The sequence below is a fragment of the Mercenaria mercenaria genome, chromosome 14 (genome assembly GCF_021730395.1).
Source record: "Mercenaria mercenaria strain notata chromosome 14, MADL_Memer_1, whole genome shotgun sequence".
Taxonomy (NCBI): Eukaryota; Metazoa; Mollusca; class Bivalvia; order Venerida; family Veneridae; genus Mercenaria; species Mercenaria mercenaria.
In genome coordinates, this window is record NC_069374.1 from 19,712,111 (window position 1) to 19,734,796 (window position 22,686).

Sequence of the window (22,686 nt, forward strand, 5' to 3'; positions counted from 1 at the left end):
TGCTTTAGAATGAAGTAATTATAATACAGTCAAACCTGTCAATAAAGACCACCCTCGGAAGAGACAAAATGTGGTCTTTACTGGGAGGTGGTCTTAATTCGCAGGTTAAAATACACTGTAAATGTTAAAATGGGAAACAAAACATGTGGTCTTTAGAACCAGGTGGTCTCTGTTCAGAGGTGTCTTTAACACAGGTTTGACTGTATGCCCAAACATAAAATCTGCTGCAAGAAGTAGAGTAACATTAACTTAAAACATTTCCAATTTCAAACTATAAACTACCTGCCAGTTACGAAACACATCATGAAGCCGTGTAACGTAACTGACCACATTAATTCTTATTATTACCATAGATAAAAATTAAGTATGCATAAACATTTTCCTTCTATTTTCTTTGACTCTAGGACAGCTACACAAGCTGTATAGCTCATACATATTGAATTATAATGTATTTCCAAAGTCAAATTCATATCATAACCATAATAAAGAAAACACATATGATTAACAAAGTATGCAGTGCAAACAAAAATATAAAAGTGCATATAAAAGAAAAACTCTATTATTAAAAGAAAGCAGCCATATCATGAAAAATAATGTACCCCCGATAGGAACTTAAGTACCATCAAGTGTTCATCAATAAGACATGGTGCAAAGCAGAAGCATGGAATAGGTATTAAATATTGTTGTTATTGTTCTCATATATAATAAAAGGAAAAATATAGTTGTTTCTTTTTTTGCTTGAGAAACACCGGACCATCCGAGCTTCTGTTCATGATTTACTGCTTTTATTTACAGTAGCAAATGGAAGGATATCAAATACGTACTTTATAATGTTGTTATTTTTCATGGGAAATACAACATAGTATGTACTTAATGGTATCGGTATATTGAAGGTAATACTTAACACGAAGAGCCGTCATGCTTAGTTGTTCTTATTGTTTGAGAAAAATCAGACCTTCTCAGTAAATCCTGGAATGACATCTATAAAAAATATCACGTTTCTTCTAGAAGGATATGACATTATAGCACATGAATATAACATATACATAATTTTGACACAATGAAATGAATTCACCTAGAAAGTATCAATAAAAATAAAACCACACATCACTTCCTGTTTCATTAATTAACTTTGATGCAGATACTATAATTGCGCTCTCCATCATTTTTCCGATAGGCATTTCAGTCACTCCTGGCGAAACACTGACACTATTGAACAAATTTAGTTCATAATCAGAAGGCACATTTTTATCAGTTTGCAGTTAATAAATATATAGTTATAAAGTTAAAATTCAACCAAGCAAAGACAAAATGCAACTTTACAGACATATACAGATTAATATGTCATTGTTAATCCCAATCAAATTTGATGACATTTATATGGAATTTTACTTGATTCCTCAAAATGTGAATTAATACATGTTTTTCTAATTTTTATAATCTATGTTAAAATAACGCATGTGTTTATTTGTATTATAAACATGTACCGTTTGCAATGAAATATATTTAAACTAAAAAGTGGATTATATAAAAATAAAACCTGTAGTCGGAATATCTTATGCAAAAAGTCCTTCAATGGAGAAATAATGATAAATTATTCCTTACAAAAACAAAAACATTTACGCCTTACATATCAATACACAAAAAGAACCCAAATCATTCTGTGCTACAGTCTTGACCAAAGGAAGTGAAAATTCGTTTGTTCTAATTGTCTTCTGCTCATTAATTCACCTGATGATCTATCGTTAAAACAAGCGCGTATCGTATACATAAACGCTTTTGCGTATGCTTCACACACCACACAACACATTTAGCAAAATTATATATCAGAATAAATAATAAATACGATTCATATAAATCAGTTTTGTATACAAAATCGAATAACGGAATATAATATTTACAACACATAAACTAGACCTTTATACGTAACTGGTTATTTTTTATTATATACAAGAGCTGTCCGTAAGACTATGGAATGGCATTTAAGTTAAAAATTCATCCATGTAAATGTCTTATGCTTGCATGTAAATTACATTAATAAAATGATAAATTAATATTCTAATACTAATTTCTAATTTCTATGTCCAATTTCCTAATTTGTTTGTATGGAAAATATAATCAATAGTGTAAAATATGACATTTTGTCACAAAAATTCTTGTATGCGAAATGAATTTTACATATTTTGTAAAATTGTTAATGCAGAGGCTTTAATTTTTTTCTACACCGTATTTCTTTTTCTAGGTCCTATAATTTGCTAATCACTAAATGTAAATTTCAAAACACACTTTACAAGTGTTTCATCAAGCCTTATTGTTTCAGAACGATTATTACGTTTGCTTCATCAATTTCAAACACATATAATATCATTTAGAAGCTATAATATGAAACTGAGACGTTTCAATCTGAAAAATAAAATTTAGACGGGCATCAGTGATATTGGTATCCAGCCACATGGACATTATAACAAAGATGAAACCAGAAATACCGATTCCATTTAAAGACAGAGGGTGCTTCAATGGGCCATTCCAGAAAATATCCGCATCCCCCATGGAAGGCATTTCAATCCACAAATACCCCCTCGGACAACCCATAAAACAAGCCCATTGGACAAGCATATATGTAGGGGTAACACCCCGCCCCCACCATTGACAAAGTCATTTGACACAGTGAACACACTAGACAACCTATGGAAAGAATTTTTCTGGAAAACTACACCCCCACAATGGACAAGCCATCGTGAAAGATCCCCTTGGACGAGCACCCCATGGAAGGCATTTGTTTTCTGAAAAACACCCTATGGACAAGCCGTCTCAAAAGAAGAACCCCCTGGACAACGTATGCAAGATATTTTTCAGAAAAATCCCCCCGGATAAGCCATCGTGAAAGACATCCTGGACGGGCCTCCCCTGGAGAACCTATGAAAGGCATTTGTTTTCGAAAAACACCCCCTGGACAAGCCGTCTCAACCACTCCCCCCCCCCCGTGCGCCCCACCACCCCTGACGGACACCCCTGGTGAACCTATGGAAGGCACTTTTTCAGACAGCTTGTACATTGGATGGGGGTCGGAAAAATGCCTTCCGTAGGTTGTCCAGGGGGTGTCTTTTGAGACGGCTTGTCCAAGGGGCTGTTTTTCAGAAAAAATGCCTCCCACAGGTTGTCCAGAGGGTGCTCGTGCAGGGAGGGATCATTTACGACGGCTTATTCTAATGGGGGTATTTTTCTGGAAAAATGCTTTCCATAGGTTGTCTAGGGTGTACACTGTGTCAAACTACTTTGTTCAAGGGATGTTTCCCCTACTTAAGCTTGTCCAAGGGGGTGTTTTAGGGGTGTGTCTACGGGGGGAATTTGGGGGCTGAAATGCCTTCCTGGGGTGAGGGGGTACGGACATTTTCTTGATTAGTCCAACTGAAGCGCCCTCTGTCTTAAAAGATAACCGGTATTTCTGGTTTCTTCTTTGTAATAATTTCTATGTAGCTTGATGTCAATATCACTGGTACCCTTCTAAACTCATTTTTTTAGAATGTTACTTTTTAATTTTCTATTATAACTTCTAAATGATGTTATATATATTTAAAGTTGATGATAAAAACATACAAACGTAATAATACATTCTGAATGAAAAGATGTGAACAATGAGACTTGATGAAACACTTGTAAAGTGTATTATGAAATTTACAGTTAGTGATTATCAAATTAGGACATAGAGAAAGAAATACGGCGTAATTTAATAAAAACTTCAGCATTAACAATTTAAACATAACAAAATATGTAAATTCCATTTTGCATGCAATATCTTTTGTGACAAAATGTTATGTATTTTACTATTGATTATATTTTACATACAAACAAATTAGAAAATGGGACATAGAAATTAGAAATTGAGACAAAAAATATTAGAATATTAATTTACCATTTTATCAATGTAATTTACAAGCAAAAATAAGTCATTAACATTGATGGACTTTTTACCTAAATGCCCTTCCGTATAAGACAGCAAACGCTCGACTATTTGAATTATTGTCCAAGAAGTAGGAATATTACCCTTAATGTTAGAGTATCTATACAATTTCAATCCAGTATCTGCATTAGATTTGGAGATTGCATGCAAACTTCAACCAAAAGTATTAAGTTCACAGGGGACAAACTTTGTCCATAATGCATATCAGAGTTATGGGACTTGATGTTATGACCTAGTTCTATAACCCTGAAAATAAGTAAAATTTCAATTCAATATCTGCATTTGATTTGGAGACAGTAACTTACATGCAAAATTTTAACAAGGATTTTCTTAGTCCAGTAGGAGGCATAATTTGCCACAAATGCATGTCAGAGTAATGGGACTTGACCTAGTGAGATTGGTAATTGACCTGAAAGTAAGTTACAGAGCTATATGCCTTTAAGTGATAGCTATATGTACTTGAATGCCAAACTTTAACTAAGATTTTCTAAGTCCGAAAAGGGGGCAAAATTTGGCCAAAATGCATGTTAGAGTTATGGCTCTTTATGCTATCGTCTAGTTTTATGACCCCGAAGACATATGTGAAGTTTCAATTTAATATCGGCATTAGTTTTAGAGATAATACCTTGCATGTAAAACTTTACTCCAAATTTTCTTAGTCCCAAAGGGGGTATAATTTGCCCAAAATACATGTATTCAATTATTCAACATTGCGGAAAATGAATTGATAACTATTTCTTGAAATTCTTACTTGCTGAAAGTCTTGTCCTGTCCTATTCTTAAAACTCACAATACATAGGTGAGAAGTAAAAGGGTCCAGGAAAAGTTCTCCAAAGTCTTATTTGATAACTAAGATTAGATAGTGTTTATCTTTAGAAAAGAATCCGGTAAGTAAATAAACAAAGCCGTTGAAATATACAATTTTGAGTGTTTTTGGCAGTAACGTTACGTGAGCAAAAAAATAAAAAACAAAATAAAGCAGTTTCAGTGAGCAAAACGCTGTAACTTAAAAATTTCATACCTAAAAGTTCGTATGTCATTGTTTTGATTACAGCATGTTAATCGTTTCAACCTAAAGTAGTTGGCCGCAGACCCGTATGCATATATATGATGTTCTGTATATATTACTGAACGACCTCGATAGCCTAGTGGTAGAGCGTCTGCTTCGAGTGCGGGAGGTCGTGGGTTCGATCCCCGGCCGCGTCATACCAAAGTCGTAAAAAATGGTACCTGTAACTCTCTTGCATGGCTCCCAGCATTTAAAGGGAAACTGGCCTCTTCTCTCATACCCTCATTGCGATAGATTCTATCCGGAATGAGGTGTCGAGAGTGATTAATATAAGTCGTAGTACTTCCTTCATAATCGACCTAAAATAAATTATGTATAACATACTACCGAATTCTTTTCCCAAAAACAAAAACAACAAAGAAACTTGAACACGGTCAATATTTCAAGATCAGATACAAATTGAGATAATTTGACTATTGACAAAAGTATCTTTGCATTTAAAGAGATGAAGATTTCGGGAATAAACAGCATAATGTAATAAATATCTACACGCTCGAAGGAATCGACAAAGAAACACAATAGAGATGAATAATATGGACATCATAAAACTCTAAACATAGGTAAGAAAAAAATCGACACTTCAAAATAAAATACAAAACATCATACATGTATATCTGCCTTCGTTTTTGACAGGCTCCCGTGGCAAACTAGTATAGCTGTTTAATCCAACAAAAAGGAAACAAAGAAAAATGCACACAGTCGTTATTTCACGATCAGTTACGAATACTTTAAGTATTGAGATAATTTGACTTTTGAAAAGATTTGACAAACGTATCTTTGCATTTAAAGAAGTAAAGTTTTCAGGATTATACAGCATAACGCAATAAATACATGCTAGATGGAATCGATAAAGTAAAACAATGGAGATGTATAATATTGAAAAGGAGGTGCGCAAGTACATATTACGATAAAGACTCGTGCAAGGTTTTATCAAATTAAATCAAACACTTTTTAAGCCAAGCGCATCGCAAACTTTTTCGGCCAGCCGGACGCATGCACGCAACGACAAAACCAAATCTATAGGCCCCAACCACTTAAGGGGTTGGAGGAGGGGTGGGGGGGGGGGGGGGCACAAGAATTCAAAAACAGCTACTGGTGTGACAGATAAATCTAACACTAAATGATTTTAGTAATAATTATAAGTAGTTTAAGATAATTTATGATACTAAATTACTGCGAAATACTAACTTTAGTACATGTACGGGACTTTTATATTAAATATAGCATTGCAATTAAATACTGCAGATACCATGCAAATATAATAAAAGTTGTGTTAATATTAAAAGCAATAATTCATACAGACGACATTTTATCAAAATAGTTGAGTTTTCTAAATTCTAGTAACACCCAGTTAAATAGATATATTTGTAATAAATTTTCTCTAAATGAATATAAGCATTTTATATGACACAAAATCAAGCTTAGAGTACAATTGCATCTGAATTCAAACTCAGGGGATTAATATATTAAATGCGCTCCATAACCATACTAGTATTTTAATTTATTAGTGTCTGGGCGACGTTAAGAGGGACACAAAACCAGGCCTCAATCAAAAAGTGATTTAGTAATTAATTGAAAGCCGAATATTTTCAGGGTGTAACTTAAAAAAACAACAACAAAAAAAAAAAACAAAAAAAAAAAAAACTTCTGAATGATGAAATGATTTAGAAAATCACCGCTAACATTTCGAGGCAAGAGCTTGCCCCATTTAGACATTTCAGTCTCCGTCTTTGCAGCTGTGAGGCATCCTCACCGAGCGGCTCAATGGGCAAGGTTGTTTGACATTTACCGCCGATCAACGGATGTCTTATTGTTTTATGTACCTTTGACATTTATCAATACACACCACGTGTTAAGTTAAAATTAAAAGATAATTTAAACCGCATACTCTTTCATAGTAATTTAAAATACTAGAATGGATATGGAGAACTGTGTTAAGGTTACGAAGTAGGCCTTGAGAAACAAATATCAAACAACACCAAATCATAGAAAGAAAGATTTGTTTGACATGAAAATTGAACAGCATGTAAAACATGTATATTACTTAACGAAAGAAGTGTCAGTATACTGATATAAACATTGAATTCCAGAAAATGACTGCCTATAGGGGGCCCACTTCCGGACAGTCGAACGCCTTTAAAGACTCACCATTTTCAAAGAACTGTTACACATGTTCGTTTTGATGCATTTGCAATAGCTGCGAGTGGTGAAATTTCACATAACAAGGTGGAACACAGTTTTCAGCAATTGTTTATCTTTATTTCTTTACAAATGGCATTCATTTTCAAAGGGAAACAACTTTTTCTCGACGATTACTTAAAATAATCGGAAAAAGTTGTCTCTCTTTGAAAATGAATGCCATTTATACTTAAAATAATCGGAAAAAGTTGTCTCCCTTTGAAAATGAATGACATTTGCACTTAAAGTATTCCGAAAAAATTGTTTCCCTTTGAAAATGAATACCATTTGTAAAGAAATAAAGATAAACAATTGCTAAAAACTGAGTTCCACCTTGTTATGCGAAATTTCACCACTCGCACGCTATAGCAAATGCATCAAAACGAACATGTGTAACTGTTCTTTAATAATGGTGAGTTTTTTAAGGCGTTTAACTGTCCGGAATTGGAGCCCCTCTTGGCAGTACTTTTCCGGAATTCAATGTTTATATCAGTATACTGACAGTTGTTTCGTAAAGTAATATACATGTTGTACATGCTGTTTAATTTTCATGTCAAACAACTCTTTCTTTCTATTATTTGGTGTTGTTTGAGTTTTGTTTCTCAAGGTCTAATTCTCAACCTTAACAATATAAAAAACAGCTTATTTATAATAAAAGAATCATTTCACTTTCCCGAATTCTAAAACCAACATTTTCTCGCTCTTTGACCCAAAATGTTATCATGAAACAGTTTTTATCGTAGGTAAAATCAAATAGATTTCATTCATATCTTTTATATTTTGGCAATGAATGTAATTTAAGCGATGTCCAATTATAAGTTTCATAGTATGATACTGTTTTATGTCCACGCTTTTACTGAACATGAGAAATTTCCTGCTAACTACCTAAACAGTAGGCAATAGATCTACCGAGCGTCTGTTTGAACTTTGAATACATCACAGCAGTATGATGCAAAAACCCACACATCCAACTGATCGTTGATATCCTATGATATCCTAGCGAAAAAAATCATACATTTTGCATCAGCATAGCAGTGTTAATGGTGACACGTTTTACAACATGCAGTTAGAGCTTGTTTCATTCATATCAATTTTATAAATAAGTTCTATGATAAGAAAATTACCATTCTTTCTGCTATGCTGTTATGTTCTTCAAAGAATGTAAGTACTAATGATATATTGCCGAATTTCCGTTGGTATTTGTATTATTTTGTTGATACTGCTGTCTTCTGCTAGTCAACCTTTGGCTTCAGCTCTTCAAACATTGATTTGATTTCTTTGATCTGATTTTCTGATGTAGTTTTCATTTCGTCTTTCAGTTCTTGCACAGCATTATGAACGTCCGAAATACGTGTAGAATGCGTCTCTAATATGTTTTTCACTTCCGAGTACGTTTTGTTTATTTTATTTTCTAGACGCTGATTTGGGTCAAAGCTAACCAGACTGAATGGGTCTTGTTGACCAATTTCTCTAAGGATACTGCTTAGAGGAGTCGCATACGAAACTTTTATACTGTTACTTTTACCGATAAGAATACCTATCGCGCTCAGATTGTTGTCCGAACCACGACTAAAAATTAATGACCCAGAATCACCGTTTGTACAAAATGCGTGATATATGTCAAAAATGTGAAATTGGTCATGAAAAACAAAGGTCTTTCTCTTTGTTTTTCCTTCTGTGTTTATAATTATTTCCGGAGCTGAGGATCCACCACATATCTGAAGCTTGCCTTCCGTTAACATTGTCTTTTGACCATATTTCACGACTTTTGTGTCGGAAGAAAGTACATGTTTCGATAACACTGCACCAGAATTGTAGGCTAGCTGTGCCTTGAACAAACCGTCTGAAAGTAATGTTTGAGATTGACAGATTGATAAAAATATTTTTATGTTATTATGCAACAAAATTTGCATTTAGTGTTATGACATTAATTGCATTTCATTTTAAATGACAAAAATTTAAACAAATGATTTGTAACTAAATCACCCAATTCATTGTTGTAAGAAACATCTGCTCAAACAAAATTTATTAAACTTCTGATTTCATAAATCCATTCGTACATTGAGTAATAAGTTAATATTAGAACACTTAGTCCGATTAAAAGTATATTTCAATTATTGCCATTCTATAAAATAGTTTAAGCAACGACCTTTGGTTCATACTATTTTTTTTGAGTTGTCAATATGCAATAAAACCGAAACATCTTTGATTTGTTCAATGAAGCTCAAGAACAAAGACTAAACGTAAAGGACTCAAAATTGTAGCTTGAACGTCATGGCAAACCTTTTATGACCGTTAGCATGAAGAATATATTTTTATTTACCCTTGCAATAACCGCATGTTCCCGCCCAGTCCTTAAAGCTATAATCGGGAAAATCACCACTTATAGGTTGTCTGTCGTCATCAACTTTCACAAAAGCAACATCCAAACCTGTGGTATTAGCATCCCCTCCACGCAACATTATCTCCAGAAGTTGTCCACACTTGTCAGGTTCTGATGGTTGATAACAATTTCGTTTAACTTTCACTTTTTTCCCCTTTTTGTAATCAATCATCTCTTCTCCACTTAGCAGCACATGTGCGCATGTCACAGCGCAAAAACCATACTTTGGGTGATTCACAAAGCCCCCTATAGTTCCTGCTCCATCTTTACTTGTGATTCGGCATCCTACTTTTAGATTTTGGTGCTTTTCTGTGGGCCTTCCACCTACAGCGAATGAAACACGCCCCCCTTCTCTCACATCTGTTTTGAATGTAGTATCCCCAATAGTTAGTGTATCAGGTAGAAGTTTTTCACCAACAGGAATCAATCCCTTAGCTTGAACATAAAACACAATGCATGGCTCCGGTTCTAATTTCGTTTCCAATGTATGGCTGTCATAATACTTGCACTTATAACGACTTGCACTTGTCATTGTGAGGTTGCTGTGCTCTTCCATTAGTCTGGGTGAGTGATGCCGTAAGCAGCAGGCTATCTTTTCTATGTCGTGCTGACAGAAAGGCTTATTGTCAGCCACCTCCTTCTCAATAATAGTGTTTGCTTCACCGCTACAGTCAGTCATTTTTCGAACAAGTACTCTATAAGGCATGTAATAAATGTCTGGATATACCCCTTCTGTAAAGGCAACAAATACGATATTGCCCGATGGTTTAGCAAGGTGACAAGCTTGTGTGTAAACTATTGAGCTGGATAAAGCTGTAATCTTGTCTTCAATGGATCGAAAGATCTGCTGCATGATTGACGAGATAACGCCAAATATTGTGCAAGCTTCTTCTAATTCGACATCTTGTGGTAGGTTGTCTCCCTTTACGAGTTCCTTTGCTAGTTGTTCGTCTTTTGTTTCAATACAATGCCGCCATGCATTTTTGTCGGCTGTAATATGATGGGTATATAATGATATCATACAATGCTAGTCACATTTTAGAGCTTTATTTGAAGACTAATGTGAAACTAATATAAAATGAACCTAAAAAAAGGGATCATATATCTTTTTAGAGATATTTCACAGGTATATTTATTCTGAAGAATAACCACCATTTTACATTACTGTCGTCCGGTATTACTTCCTATACGGGAAACAAACACTTTTCTGTCTCTTTCTTTTCTGTCAAACGCCCTCACTAACACACAATAAAACGTAAACAAAACCAGGCTGTTACAGAATCCACATTGGCTCTTACAGCAACCTGTTTAGTCATCTCATGAATATTCAAAACATTGAATATGGAACGAATTGATAAAATAACAAGTTTCCATCTTTATTCAGGAACAAATCCTACCCTATCTGAAACAGAACTATCTAAAGTACTTTTTATTATTACGAAAATAATCAGCACCACATAATTTCCAAATTCCCAATCAAACAATTTGGCATCCTCAAAACGGCTAACTAACACTGACACCATTGAATTTTACACCGCCGGGCAATTTTTACATTATGTGTTTGCATTCGGATGTTGTCAGGATAACTGGATAATAAAATTGTAGTATTTGGAACAAACAGATGGCAATCAATATGCATTTAATTATATATAAATTATTTTACATTCGAACTTTTCCGACTTAACTCAAACTCGATAGTATCCATCTAGTAAAAAAAAACAAAAAAAAAAACAACAAAACAAGAGGGCCAAGATGTCCCTATGTCGCTCACCTGAGAAACACAACATAACAGTTTAAACATGTTTTACCTAGTGATTTCATGGAAACAAATATTCTGGCCAATTGTCATTAGGATTGGGGATTGACCAAAAATGTGGTCTCTTGAGTTTAAATAGGTATTTTCTTTGATATGACCTAGTGACATTGTTTTTGACCCCAGATAACATATATTCGAATCCTACCTAGACTTTATCAAGGCAATCATTCTCACCAACATTTCATGAAGATCAATTGAAAAATACAGCCTCTATCGCATGTACACAAGTTTTTTCTTTGATTTGACCTAGTGACCTAGATTTTGATCCCAGATGACCCATTTTAAACTTGGCCTAGATTTCATCTAGGTTATCATTCTGACTGAATTTTATGAAGACCAACTGAAAAATACAGCTCTATCGCATACACAATGTTTTTCCTTGATTTGACCTAGTTACCTAGTTTTTGACCCCAGATAATCCATTTTCAAACTTGGCCTAGATTTTATCAAGGTCATCATTCTGACCAAATTTCATGATGATCAGTTGAAAAATACAGCCTCTATCATATACTCAAGCTAAATGTTGACAGACGACAGACAGTATGATCCAGATTTCATCACAACAACTATTCAGACCATGATTAATGTAATCAGTTATAACATAAATCAGATCGTTTTAATAATCTGAACTTATGACCTATCTGACCGAGTTTAGAAATTCAGATTTTATACGACAAAATTTATTGAATCTCAGATTGAATAAAATCAGATCAGGTTATACGATTCTTTCACTGATTGCAGATGCATTTGGTCTCAAGCATAGTTTGTTACCGTCTGAACAGTTACACGAGAGCTGGAAATTCCCATCTGCACCGACAGCCAGTGATAGAATCATTTTCTTGCATACTACATACAAGAAATAATAATAAAAATAAAATCAATCGAACGGCTTTTTTCTTAGAGCTATTTCTTATAGTAGCATATTTAAACAAAGCTCGGGAAACCAAAGTCAGTAAAACAGAAATACGTCATGACGTTTTAAAGACAAATAACAATCTTCAGTTCCGGATTTATTTTATCAGTTGCAGCGTAACGTTATGAATTTTGAATAGAATAACGTTTCATGAATCGAGAAATATACATCACAAGTCATAAGAATTTACATATTGACATAGTTTTAAGCCTTCGAGTTTCATTCGGTTTCATAGACAAATTTTCTGATGATCAAGTAGAAAATATGGACTTTAAAGCAAAAACAAAAAACGTTTTTAAATAATTTGACCTTGCGATAAAATTTTGATCTCAGGCGACTCAGTTACAAACACGTAGAAGACTTTATAAGAACACAATCATTCAGATGAATGTTCATTAAGATTGGAATACAATTCTAACCTCTAGAGTGGAAGAGGACGGACAAAGGAGCGATCGCAATTGCTCACCTTGAGCACTTTATGCTTAGATAAGGCTTAAAGCTAAAGTATAATCATGTTTAGTATTCGTCTAAGACTGAAATCTAAGCTAAGGGTAAAGAGTGTCAAGTATTTAAACTACAATATCTTTTGTTAAAATGATTTAGTGATGCAGCTTTACAATTATTGCACTCACTTTGAAATCATTTGATTAATTTCTTGGAAGGTAAATGGGGAATTAAGAATCTCATTGGAATCAGTGAACGATGTACGAGCGTTTTTTTTTCACGATATCCGTCGTTTTGATTTTTTTTCCAAATATTGCTTTTTAACAATAGATTTCCCAAAAATTTATGCTAGATAATTAAAATATTTCAAACTTATTTTTGGCTGGCATATGCCATAAAATTGACGCAAGATTTGACATAAGTTTGGGGTAGGTAATTTCAAATATCTGTAAAGTAGATCAGATTTGGTTAAGCTTTGATATATCTTCCTGACTGATACATATTATAATAAGCTATGACTGAAATGAAAGTTTTCTAGATAGCACTATATATTAATATCTAGAAAACATAAGTTAAAACAAAAAGAACAAAAAGTATCAAAACTCACCAGTTTTTAACATCTTTTTTCTTAATAATTCTCTAAGATGTTCGGTGACCCCAACTTACGGGTTTCCATTGAAAATAAAGTGGATGGGGAGTAATTATGTCAACATGTAAAAATTGAAGGGATTTGTTAGTGACATTTATGCTTATATAATGCTGACATCACCTTGTATTCATATCAACCTGTAAGACATAAAATCCCTTTAATATTAAGTGGCATATTATATGTTTTATAAATTACCACCATCTATTTATTTTACAAAATTTCAGAAACAGTTGGTGAAGAAAATGCCCTATAAATTAAAACGAGTACAGTGACCTGTGTTTTTGCTCCACTTGTTTGTCCTGGAAACTAAATGTCTTCAAGCTCACAGAAAATGAAAGAATTCTTAACGTTAGAAAAAAATAGCTCGTACATCCTTAAGTCACATGTTAAGCTTTCAATTTCACTTTTCGAGGAATGCATATTTGAATTCTCAATCTTAAAGTATTGTGTTCGAAAAACTCGTTTGTCGTCGGCGTTTTGTTTTGTTCAGATTTTTTAAAACTAATTATTAATTTCCAAAAGTCTTTAGGACGATCAGAGTGCATATCACGAATTTTCCGGTCTTTATTTGTTTTATGTATATGTATATAAGTCTTCATCGTCTGTTTATAGTGTTTACTGGCATGGGTTAGTTCTGATTTGTTGTAGCCATTCTTATTTCTACTGTATTTACTACGTGCCTTATGATAAAGCGTTCTCGCTTTCTTGCACTGAGGCCTGAAATATGTTTTATTACTTTTCGATGCGTTATTTATAAAACTAAAATGGTTTAAACCAGACGTATAACTAGGAAAAGCTGCGACTGCGGAATTAGTTACACCAGTTATTATAATATCACTCTCCCTGCTATGCGCCTCTGTCTCAGTACTTTTGTACTCTAGTACGCGTAGGCGTTGTTGTGTGACCTCGTGTGTAGCACTTTGTGCATAAACGTGTGACTCAATATTATCAATTCTGTATTTCAATAGTCCCATACTAGAATTCCTTCCTACCATTTAGTTTTCCGTCTGTAGGGAGTTGTTTAAGTTCGTCTAGTTCAATTTCACTAAGAGTTTGAACAGTTTGTGACGGCGGCGCATTTGACCTTTCCGACCATTCCCGACCCATCAAGTGACGAACTCGCTTATGGACGCTAGTCAAATACACAAGTAATGAATTACAATTTCTCACTTTTGCTATTGCAAACATCGATTTTTAGCTATCGAATATAGCCAATCGATTTTGTTTATTTGAGAATGGTTGTAAGCAAGGTATCTGAAACGGGTAAGGCAACTAATCTCCTATACTTTAGGGGCTGTTCATAAATTTTCACCTGCAGAATGTTGACAACCGGACCCCCGTTGTCAAAACATATTTATCAATAGGCCTTGAGCTGACAATAACTGTTCTCCTTCCCCTCTCGGGAGAGTTCTACGCTATGATTTTCTTAAACTTTATAATATGAGCTATCATTCCAGAAATTCTGCCGTCTTGCAGTATGGTTCCTTTTACATTACAGCCTACTTTATACGTTACCACTGATATTTTTTAGAAAATACTGACTGGCACTCCAGTTACACATAAATGTTTTATGTTAATATATAAAAACAGAATATACAGATTCATATTTTGTAGCTAAAAGTCCCTCTAAAAGGTATGTGCTTTACGTTATCAAATGTACGTTACAAGAAATCGTTAAATCAAAATGTGAAATCTATGTGAATTTATATTTCATTTGAAGTGTTTATGTTAAAAGTGCTATAAGAAGTTTTTATAGTGTGCAGAAGATCATTCAGGACCATGATTTAATTGCAAGAGAGGCAAGGTATCACCAACACTATAGGAAATACACAAGAAGTAAAAGATGAAATCAGAACACAGATAAAAATTTAGAAGGTAAAGCTTCCAAATATGCGCACGCAGAAGGTTTTACGTATACAGTTCATTATGTTAAAGATCGAATTATTATAACGCTTAAACACTGTTGCGTGAAAGATATTTGACTTAACGTCTGGACAAATACACGTAAACCACCTGAAACTGTGAACGATTTCTACAAGTACGTCATATTTAGAAAATCGGACAAAGTTTCTTGCAAGAATGTTAGAATTGACACTTCCTTACCTGAAGATATAGTCCAAATTGTAAACAGAAACGTAATAAAGGAAATTGCAAGACGATTGTGGCACTGTTTACAATTTTCTTGATGAACAAGACCGACTTCTTGAGTCAAATTAATATGTGTTCGTGCCTTAATCAAACTTATTAATACCAGAAAACAATATGCATTGATGGGTATAATTTCTATGTTCTGTTGTTTCAATTATCTAATTAGTGAGTCTGTTATAAGTAAATGGTTTTAAGTTTTTTAATTGTCATTTCTGAATAAGTAATAGCGAAAACCTATCGTACTGGTTATAATTAAATCTCTGTTTTCATGTCTCACAAATCAGCAGTGACATTTTAGTCTTTTTTAACTGACTGGGACCAGAGAAGCTATATTTTCTCATTTTCTCTCTCTGAAAGCTAACTGGATCTCGAAGATATATAAATATAATATATTCTATCACTTTACCAGATAGACAAAGGAAATCACTTAATATATCATTTATTTGTTTTCCCAATAGTTTTCTATTATTTCACTGAAATAAAAGATTGATGTAAAATGTCAAAGATTCAACGAGCTCATACGGAAAACTACCTGAAAGTTTAGACAGTGGTTTTACGAGTGCGGAGAACATAATTTGTTGGTTTTTATTGACATTTTCTTAAAATAATAAATTAAGAAAAAAGGAAGAGGGAAATGTACGTTTACATTTCAAGACAAGAAATTTATCACTTCAGGCAATATATCTGGTCAAGACTCTCATATATATATTTAACAGTTTCATTTCAATCACGGATTTGTTTTCAAACTTGCAATTGTACCAACTGGTTCACATGTATTTCACTCGGTGTGATAACCTATTTTTGTTAAGCGGGTAATTTAAGAGCTATTCCTGTCCCTATCTGAAAGCAATCAATTTAATTTAATGTAAATCCTAAGGGTCATATATCGCCGAGAAGAGGTTACAATGGAAACGTAAACTTTAAAACTTTGCTAAAAATCATTTAATATGTAAATATATAATTGGGCCGTTTCATGAGATCACCTGCATTAGATATGATATAATTATTGCACAATTGATAGTTTTAAGTACTGACAAATCATCGTTTTTCTTTTGTTCATGCAGAAACTAGAAACTAGTGCCTTGTAATGCAGTTATCTAATAGACAAATCAAATTCTACCATGTTTTAAAAAATAAAGTTATTTTGTGTTATCATGGCAACAGAAATTCCAAAGCACCCGTGCAAACAAGAGAATATAGAGGTGCATATATCAAAGGCCCGTAATGAAATAAAAATGTATGATAAAGTGTTTTGTCACCAAATTCATTTTAAACTGTTTCTTAATATTGAAATGCATTAGGTAGTGATAAGCTTAATTTGCCAAATAAATGACATGAAAACTACACGCCATGTACAAAGACGTCATACTGCTTTCATTACGTCTCGAAATAGCTACGGTAAAAGACTGTTCTACATTTTTATCCTGTTATCTCAATTTTGATTTTTTGTAACTAATAAAGGTTTTGTCATGAAACGGCCTATATATAGTGTTGAAAATATCGGTTGTAAACATAGCAGTATATAGCAATAACAGTAAATACTAGTGAAATAGATGATGTTCAGATTTTATGATAGATGCCTGCCTAAAAAGTATAAGCTGTTACTTTGGTACCATTCACATAAAGTGGTTATAACATCATGAAGTTTATTAAACGAAACATTGTTCCGTGGCAATTGCCAATTTGACAAAACAGATGTATTGACATTCGGTTTGAAATCCGTTTATGGTAATATATATCAAATTATATTGTGATAACGGAAAGGATTTCTTTGCTGTAATGTCAGTATCCTCGTTTTCTTGAATAACACTATGACTTGCAGCCCAACAAAATATTATTGATGTTTTAAAAGATAGTTCATGATCACTGAGAAGTGTGTTTTGAGCTCTACCGTCACTCATGAAATGCAATAGTATTATTTTATATTAAAATACAAGAAATGGAAGACAGGTATACAACATGCTAAACTAAAAACACATATACCCCAATTAGAAGGCACTGACCGCTAGATATTGGCAAAAATGATCTTTCTTTAAGATTGGAGTTTGATCAGATTTGGAACATTAGAATATAAGGTTTTGTTTCGAAACTATCTTAAAAATGCCAAATCAAGAAAAAATGATGCCTGCGTCGGGAATCAAACCCAGACCGCCACGGCAATAAGAACACATCCACTGTTCTTATACCGTCACGCAGGATTATGTGTTTTAACGCGTCAAAGATGATAGATATCTATTATTAATACAGTATACCTCGAGTAAAGCGTTACAAACGCTTTTCTTTTTTCATTGTAAAATTTATAAGTTTGTAAAAACAATTTATTTCCCTGTGCTTCAATAAAATTTAGTCTGTCAGTAAGTTTCAAAGCAATTTTGAGAAATATAGCAATAATTTCCTAATACCTATGTTTATTCCTTTTCTTGTTGTCATACGATCTAGAGACAAGTGCCTTTAATTTTCAAATTTCTTTCAAACAGAATATATGTCTAAGTTTTTTATAGACTGCCATTGTATGGTTTTCAGGATAATTATCACAAAATTCTACAAACAAATAAAACAATATGTAGCTAAACACACCCCTTGATTAAGACGTGATTCATCTTACTCATGTAAGACTCACAAAATCGTCTGAAAATGCTCTTATCCCGCAAATAACACAAACGGAATATGGGAAACTTAAATTGGGTTTATTTAAGTGTGCATGTCGTCCGATAATATTCATTTCAGACACTGGATCTGATTTCGCACATAGAAAACAATATGATAGACAAAAATAAGCTTTATATTTTTACCTAAATTAGGGTTTGCTCCAGTGGTCGATTCACTATAACGTTTGTCGTCATTCAGTTGCGGTTCGTCTGTAAAACACAATATAATTATATATCATGTATTCATATCTGAACAACATAATACTGTTGTTGTCTACAGATAACATCATATCAAATCAAATTATCGGATTTGTAATGAGCATATACAGTGGTATTTATTTTCTTACACCATCAGCTAGAACGGATATGTGCACGTTTAATTTAGTCGAAGATCTTGAAAATCACCCGGTATATCTAACAATACAAAATTGTTCAGTATCAAACTACCCCAACGAAAGGAAGATAAATTTCATTAACGATCTAATATTATTATTTTTATTATTATTATAATTATTATTATCATCATCATCATCATTATTATTATTATTATTACATAGCACTCTTTTTATGTTATACAACCCATTCAAAAATGCTTCACAATATTCAAGATCAAACATAAATCAAAACAAAAATAAAACGTGATATGTAAACCATAAAGTACAAGATTACAGGTCACTATGCTGTGTTGTACATAAATTGGGAGACTTTCCATAGTCCTGTAGCAGCGTTTGTAAGGCTCTGGCTGCTAAATATAACGGTCGGTTGTATACTTTGGCTACAAACTAAGGTGTCTCTTGATCATAGTTTCTTAACTTTTCTGAGCTCTTCTAACGTGTCCTTAATAGAGGTTGGAGAATGCTAGAGGTATAAGAAAGATCTGTGTACTGTTCTCTGTATCTCATGGATAACCAATGAAGTTGCTTCTGTTACAGGGGTATTATGATTGTAGTGGGACGTCCTAGTTATAATGCGGGCTCCAGTTTTCTTGACGTTTTGGTTGGTGCAACATGATACTGGTAATATCTCACAGGAATGCAAAATATTAGACTCTTAGTGAGGTAACTATCCTATTCACAAGATATATACTGACATTATTTGTAGAGTACAGTCTTATGTGACCTATTATAGATCTCACACAGAGTTGACCTGCTGTTCATATCCATTTCATAGTCAAGATTCTATACGTCCTTGTTCATGTTATCACAAAATCGACAACCTTAACAGGTACGTCAATAACGTCTCTCGTAAATCCTTTGATGTGAAAAGCTTTATTTCTTTATTTCTATTTGATTAAAATTGACTTTACGAGACGATATCAGCAATACAGCCTTTCATGCTTTCATTTCTCCCACCTTGTTACAGCTTCTGTAGGCCTCAGTTAACGTGGAACCGACAGTCGATGGCATAAAAATGAAGCAGTGCACGGCGCCTGCATACTTCTCTCATGGGTTAGGTGTGTGTTATTAACTCAAGACATACTACCGATCCCTGTGCTACACATTATTTTATCAGTGCAGGCGCCTGTATCCATTTCAGGCACTGAATTTTATTTCGCATATGGGAAACTGAAATACAGTAGGAATGAAAAAATAAATTCTAAATTACTAGCTTTAATCTTTACCAAATATTTTCTTACCAAGACCAGGGTCTGCAGACGATTCATTTATACTGTCGTCACTAAGTTTCTGTAAGTCTGTAAAATGCAATACAATTTAACAAAATGTGCATCTGTACAATTAATGCAGTTGCTGTTTACAGATAAAATTAAAGCAAAACAAGTAAACATATTTGTAATTAGCATATACTGTGGTATTATGTTTCATCTTATAATAACAAAAACTAGGGATAATTTCCAATATGCACCTAGTGTTTATTTGCTCCGCATTACGAACCAGCCGGTATCTCTAACAATAGTAATGTCGTTGCAAAAGTGAAGATTTGTAGAATACTCAAGTATGGTTTTAATGAAGGATATGCACAAACTTCTACACAACCATTTCAAAAGTAAACAGATCCGTTCATTAAAGATGCATTTATTTTACCTATACGTATGTAAAATTCACAAAACGTCTAAAATGTGTCCCGCAAATAAAATAAAACAATGACTGACAAGAATTAGCTTTATAGAAGTGATAACGTTTAATTGTTTTCCTAGCAAATTCTTACCTGACTCAGGGTTTGAGCTAGTAGACGATACACACAGTGTTCTGTCGTCTGAAAAAAACACTATATATTTTTAAACAGTGTATTTGTATCTGTACAATATATACTGACGCGATAAAGAAACACCTCATCGAAAGTAAGTGTTATTTGGCAATGTCAGAAATGTACATGTACTCGGACAGACAAGCACAGTCAACCTGAACTCGTACGATTTTATTCAGCCAACTGTTTAATTCACTTCCTGCTGATGATTTCCTCGTGCAGCCCATGTGTGTCAATCATGTGGTTTTATATGGAGAAATTTACACATAGGTACATTTTGAAGTCGACATACGACCATAGTTGCAGAGATATTCTGACAGTCAATCAGTTTTTGATAATGACGATGATAAATTTAGAAGAGAGGATTTTGGCCATGCTTGAATGTGGGCGAACGCAAGAACAAGTCGCTAGACGTTTTAACGTCTCTCGTTGGACAATACTGCGTCTCATTCGACGTGTCAGAGACATGGGAACGCTTGTCGATAGGCCTCGTTCGGGGAAACAGCGTGTAACGTCAGTACGGCAAAACAATTACATATGTCAACGACATTTGCGTGATAGATTCGTGGCGGCTGAATCCACGTCACGTTTAGTAGTAGGTAACCGTAGACGGCCTATAAGTCGACATACAGTGAGTAATCGGCTTAAGGAACGGGAAATTATCTACCACATACCGTACCGCGGTCTAGTTCTTACGCTACGTCATCGTCACCAACGCCTAATTTAGGCTCGCAACCGTCGCGGTCAACGTTGGCAGAACGTTGTGATTGGTGATGAGTCACTTTCAACTTGTGGAACGCCAACGGATGTATCCGTGTCTAAATACCATGCCATAAACGCTACGCTAAAACCGCGTTCTGAATCACAATTCTTATGGTGGAGCGGAGTTGTGGTAACCATTATGATAAGTTTAAGTTCCAACCCGTCGTGTTCTAAGGTAATCTCACAGCCAGGCGTTAAATCGACCAGATATTACGCCCTTTGTTTGTACTTATATTCCGTCAACGTCAAGCCTTGATCTTTCAGCATGAATGGGCGACCTCACGTTGCACTTGCCACCAGGTACTTTTACAGTCGAGCAACATTGACGTTTTGCATTGGCCTGCTCACTGGACTGCAATCCGATTGAACACGCCTGGGATTACCTTTGACGGCGGTTTCGTCAACTTCAACTGCAGCCTGCCAACACCCAGGAACGGATAGCAGCGCTCTACCATGAGTGGGTCCGAACCTACGGTATCTGCTACGTAGCTTGTGCGGGTCCATGGGGTGACGTCTTGTGCTTCTATGGTTGCCAGTAGAGGTGGCTACACGCACTACTGATTGTGTTAGTGAAAATTCTCTGACCAAACTATTGCAATTCAAGATCTGAAGCATAATGCGACCATGAAATCTGTCTAATTAAGCATCAATTCTTCTAAATTATCAGATGTGCGAAAGGAATAATTTTTTACTTCCAATTTTGAATCACTTTTTAAAAACATATTGTACAATGGGTTTGAATGTGGCGTTTATTTTTCTCGTCAGTATAGCATTACACATCACAGTTATGATCAGACAGATCTAATCAAGGGCAGTAATTATAAATATCATGAATCGCCACATTTGATTTATTGTAAGGAATATTTTAACAAAATTGGAATGTGCATTGACGTCGCAGGAGTGAAATAAAGCCATTACATAAGTGATAATACTTAGTGTAATAAAGCAATTTGACTTGTTTTAATAGTTAAAGAAAGTAGACCTTTTGTGATACCAAGAATATTACCTTTTTGACTTTCCACTTTGAATTTATTAAACTCGTTGAATAAAATTGATAAAATGCCTCACTTAAATAAATTCAATATGAAAAGACATTCATATAATATCCTCTATTTGAACATTTTGAAAAGCTTTCGGCATCTCTAACAATACAGATAGCATTCAAAAAATGCCAACACAGCTAGTGTACTAGGTATAAGAACATTCGCAGATGTAAACAAACATTTACCTTCTTTAGGATTCAAAGTCTGGTCCTCCCGAACAGAAATCTATCTCTTTACCAAAAGGGAAAATGAGATAACTACTTTAACTTATGGAAAAAAAACTTATACATCAATAGCTGTCTGTACACTGTATTTGTTTTTCCAGTAATGTAATTTTGTATCATTTCATGGGTCATTCTACTGATGTCAAACGTTCAACGGACTGGGAAATGTTACCTGCCAGTGAGTGGATATTTAGACAGCGGTTTCACAAATGCGGTGAACATGTATTGTTGGTCATTATTGAA

The 22,686-nt window shown here is 34.1% G+C and overlaps 1 protein-coding gene across 1 annotated transcript in view; it reads right to left on the minus strand.

Moving 5' to 3' along the window:
* Positions 1-7,817: 7,817 nt before the first annotated feature.
* LOC123526657 (uncharacterized) overlaps positions 7,818-22,686 on the minus strand; it is a 46,555-nt gene continuing 31,686 nt past the window's right edge. Inside the window, exons 7-11 of the mRNA XM_053522533.1 lie at positions 20,376-20,423; positions 19,846-19,902; positions 18,354-18,419; positions 9,532-10,581; positions 7,818-9,051 (exon numbers count right to left, since the gene is read on the minus strand). Of these exons, the coding sequence (XP_053378508.1) occupies positions 8,441-9,051; positions 9,532-10,581; positions 18,354-18,419; positions 19,846-19,902; positions 20,376-20,423 (1,832 nt within the window). The 3' untranslated portion in view covers positions 7,818-8,440. The remainder of the gene's footprint in view (positions 9,052-9,531; positions 10,582-18,353; positions 18,420-19,845; positions 19,903-20,375; positions 20,424-22,686) is intronic.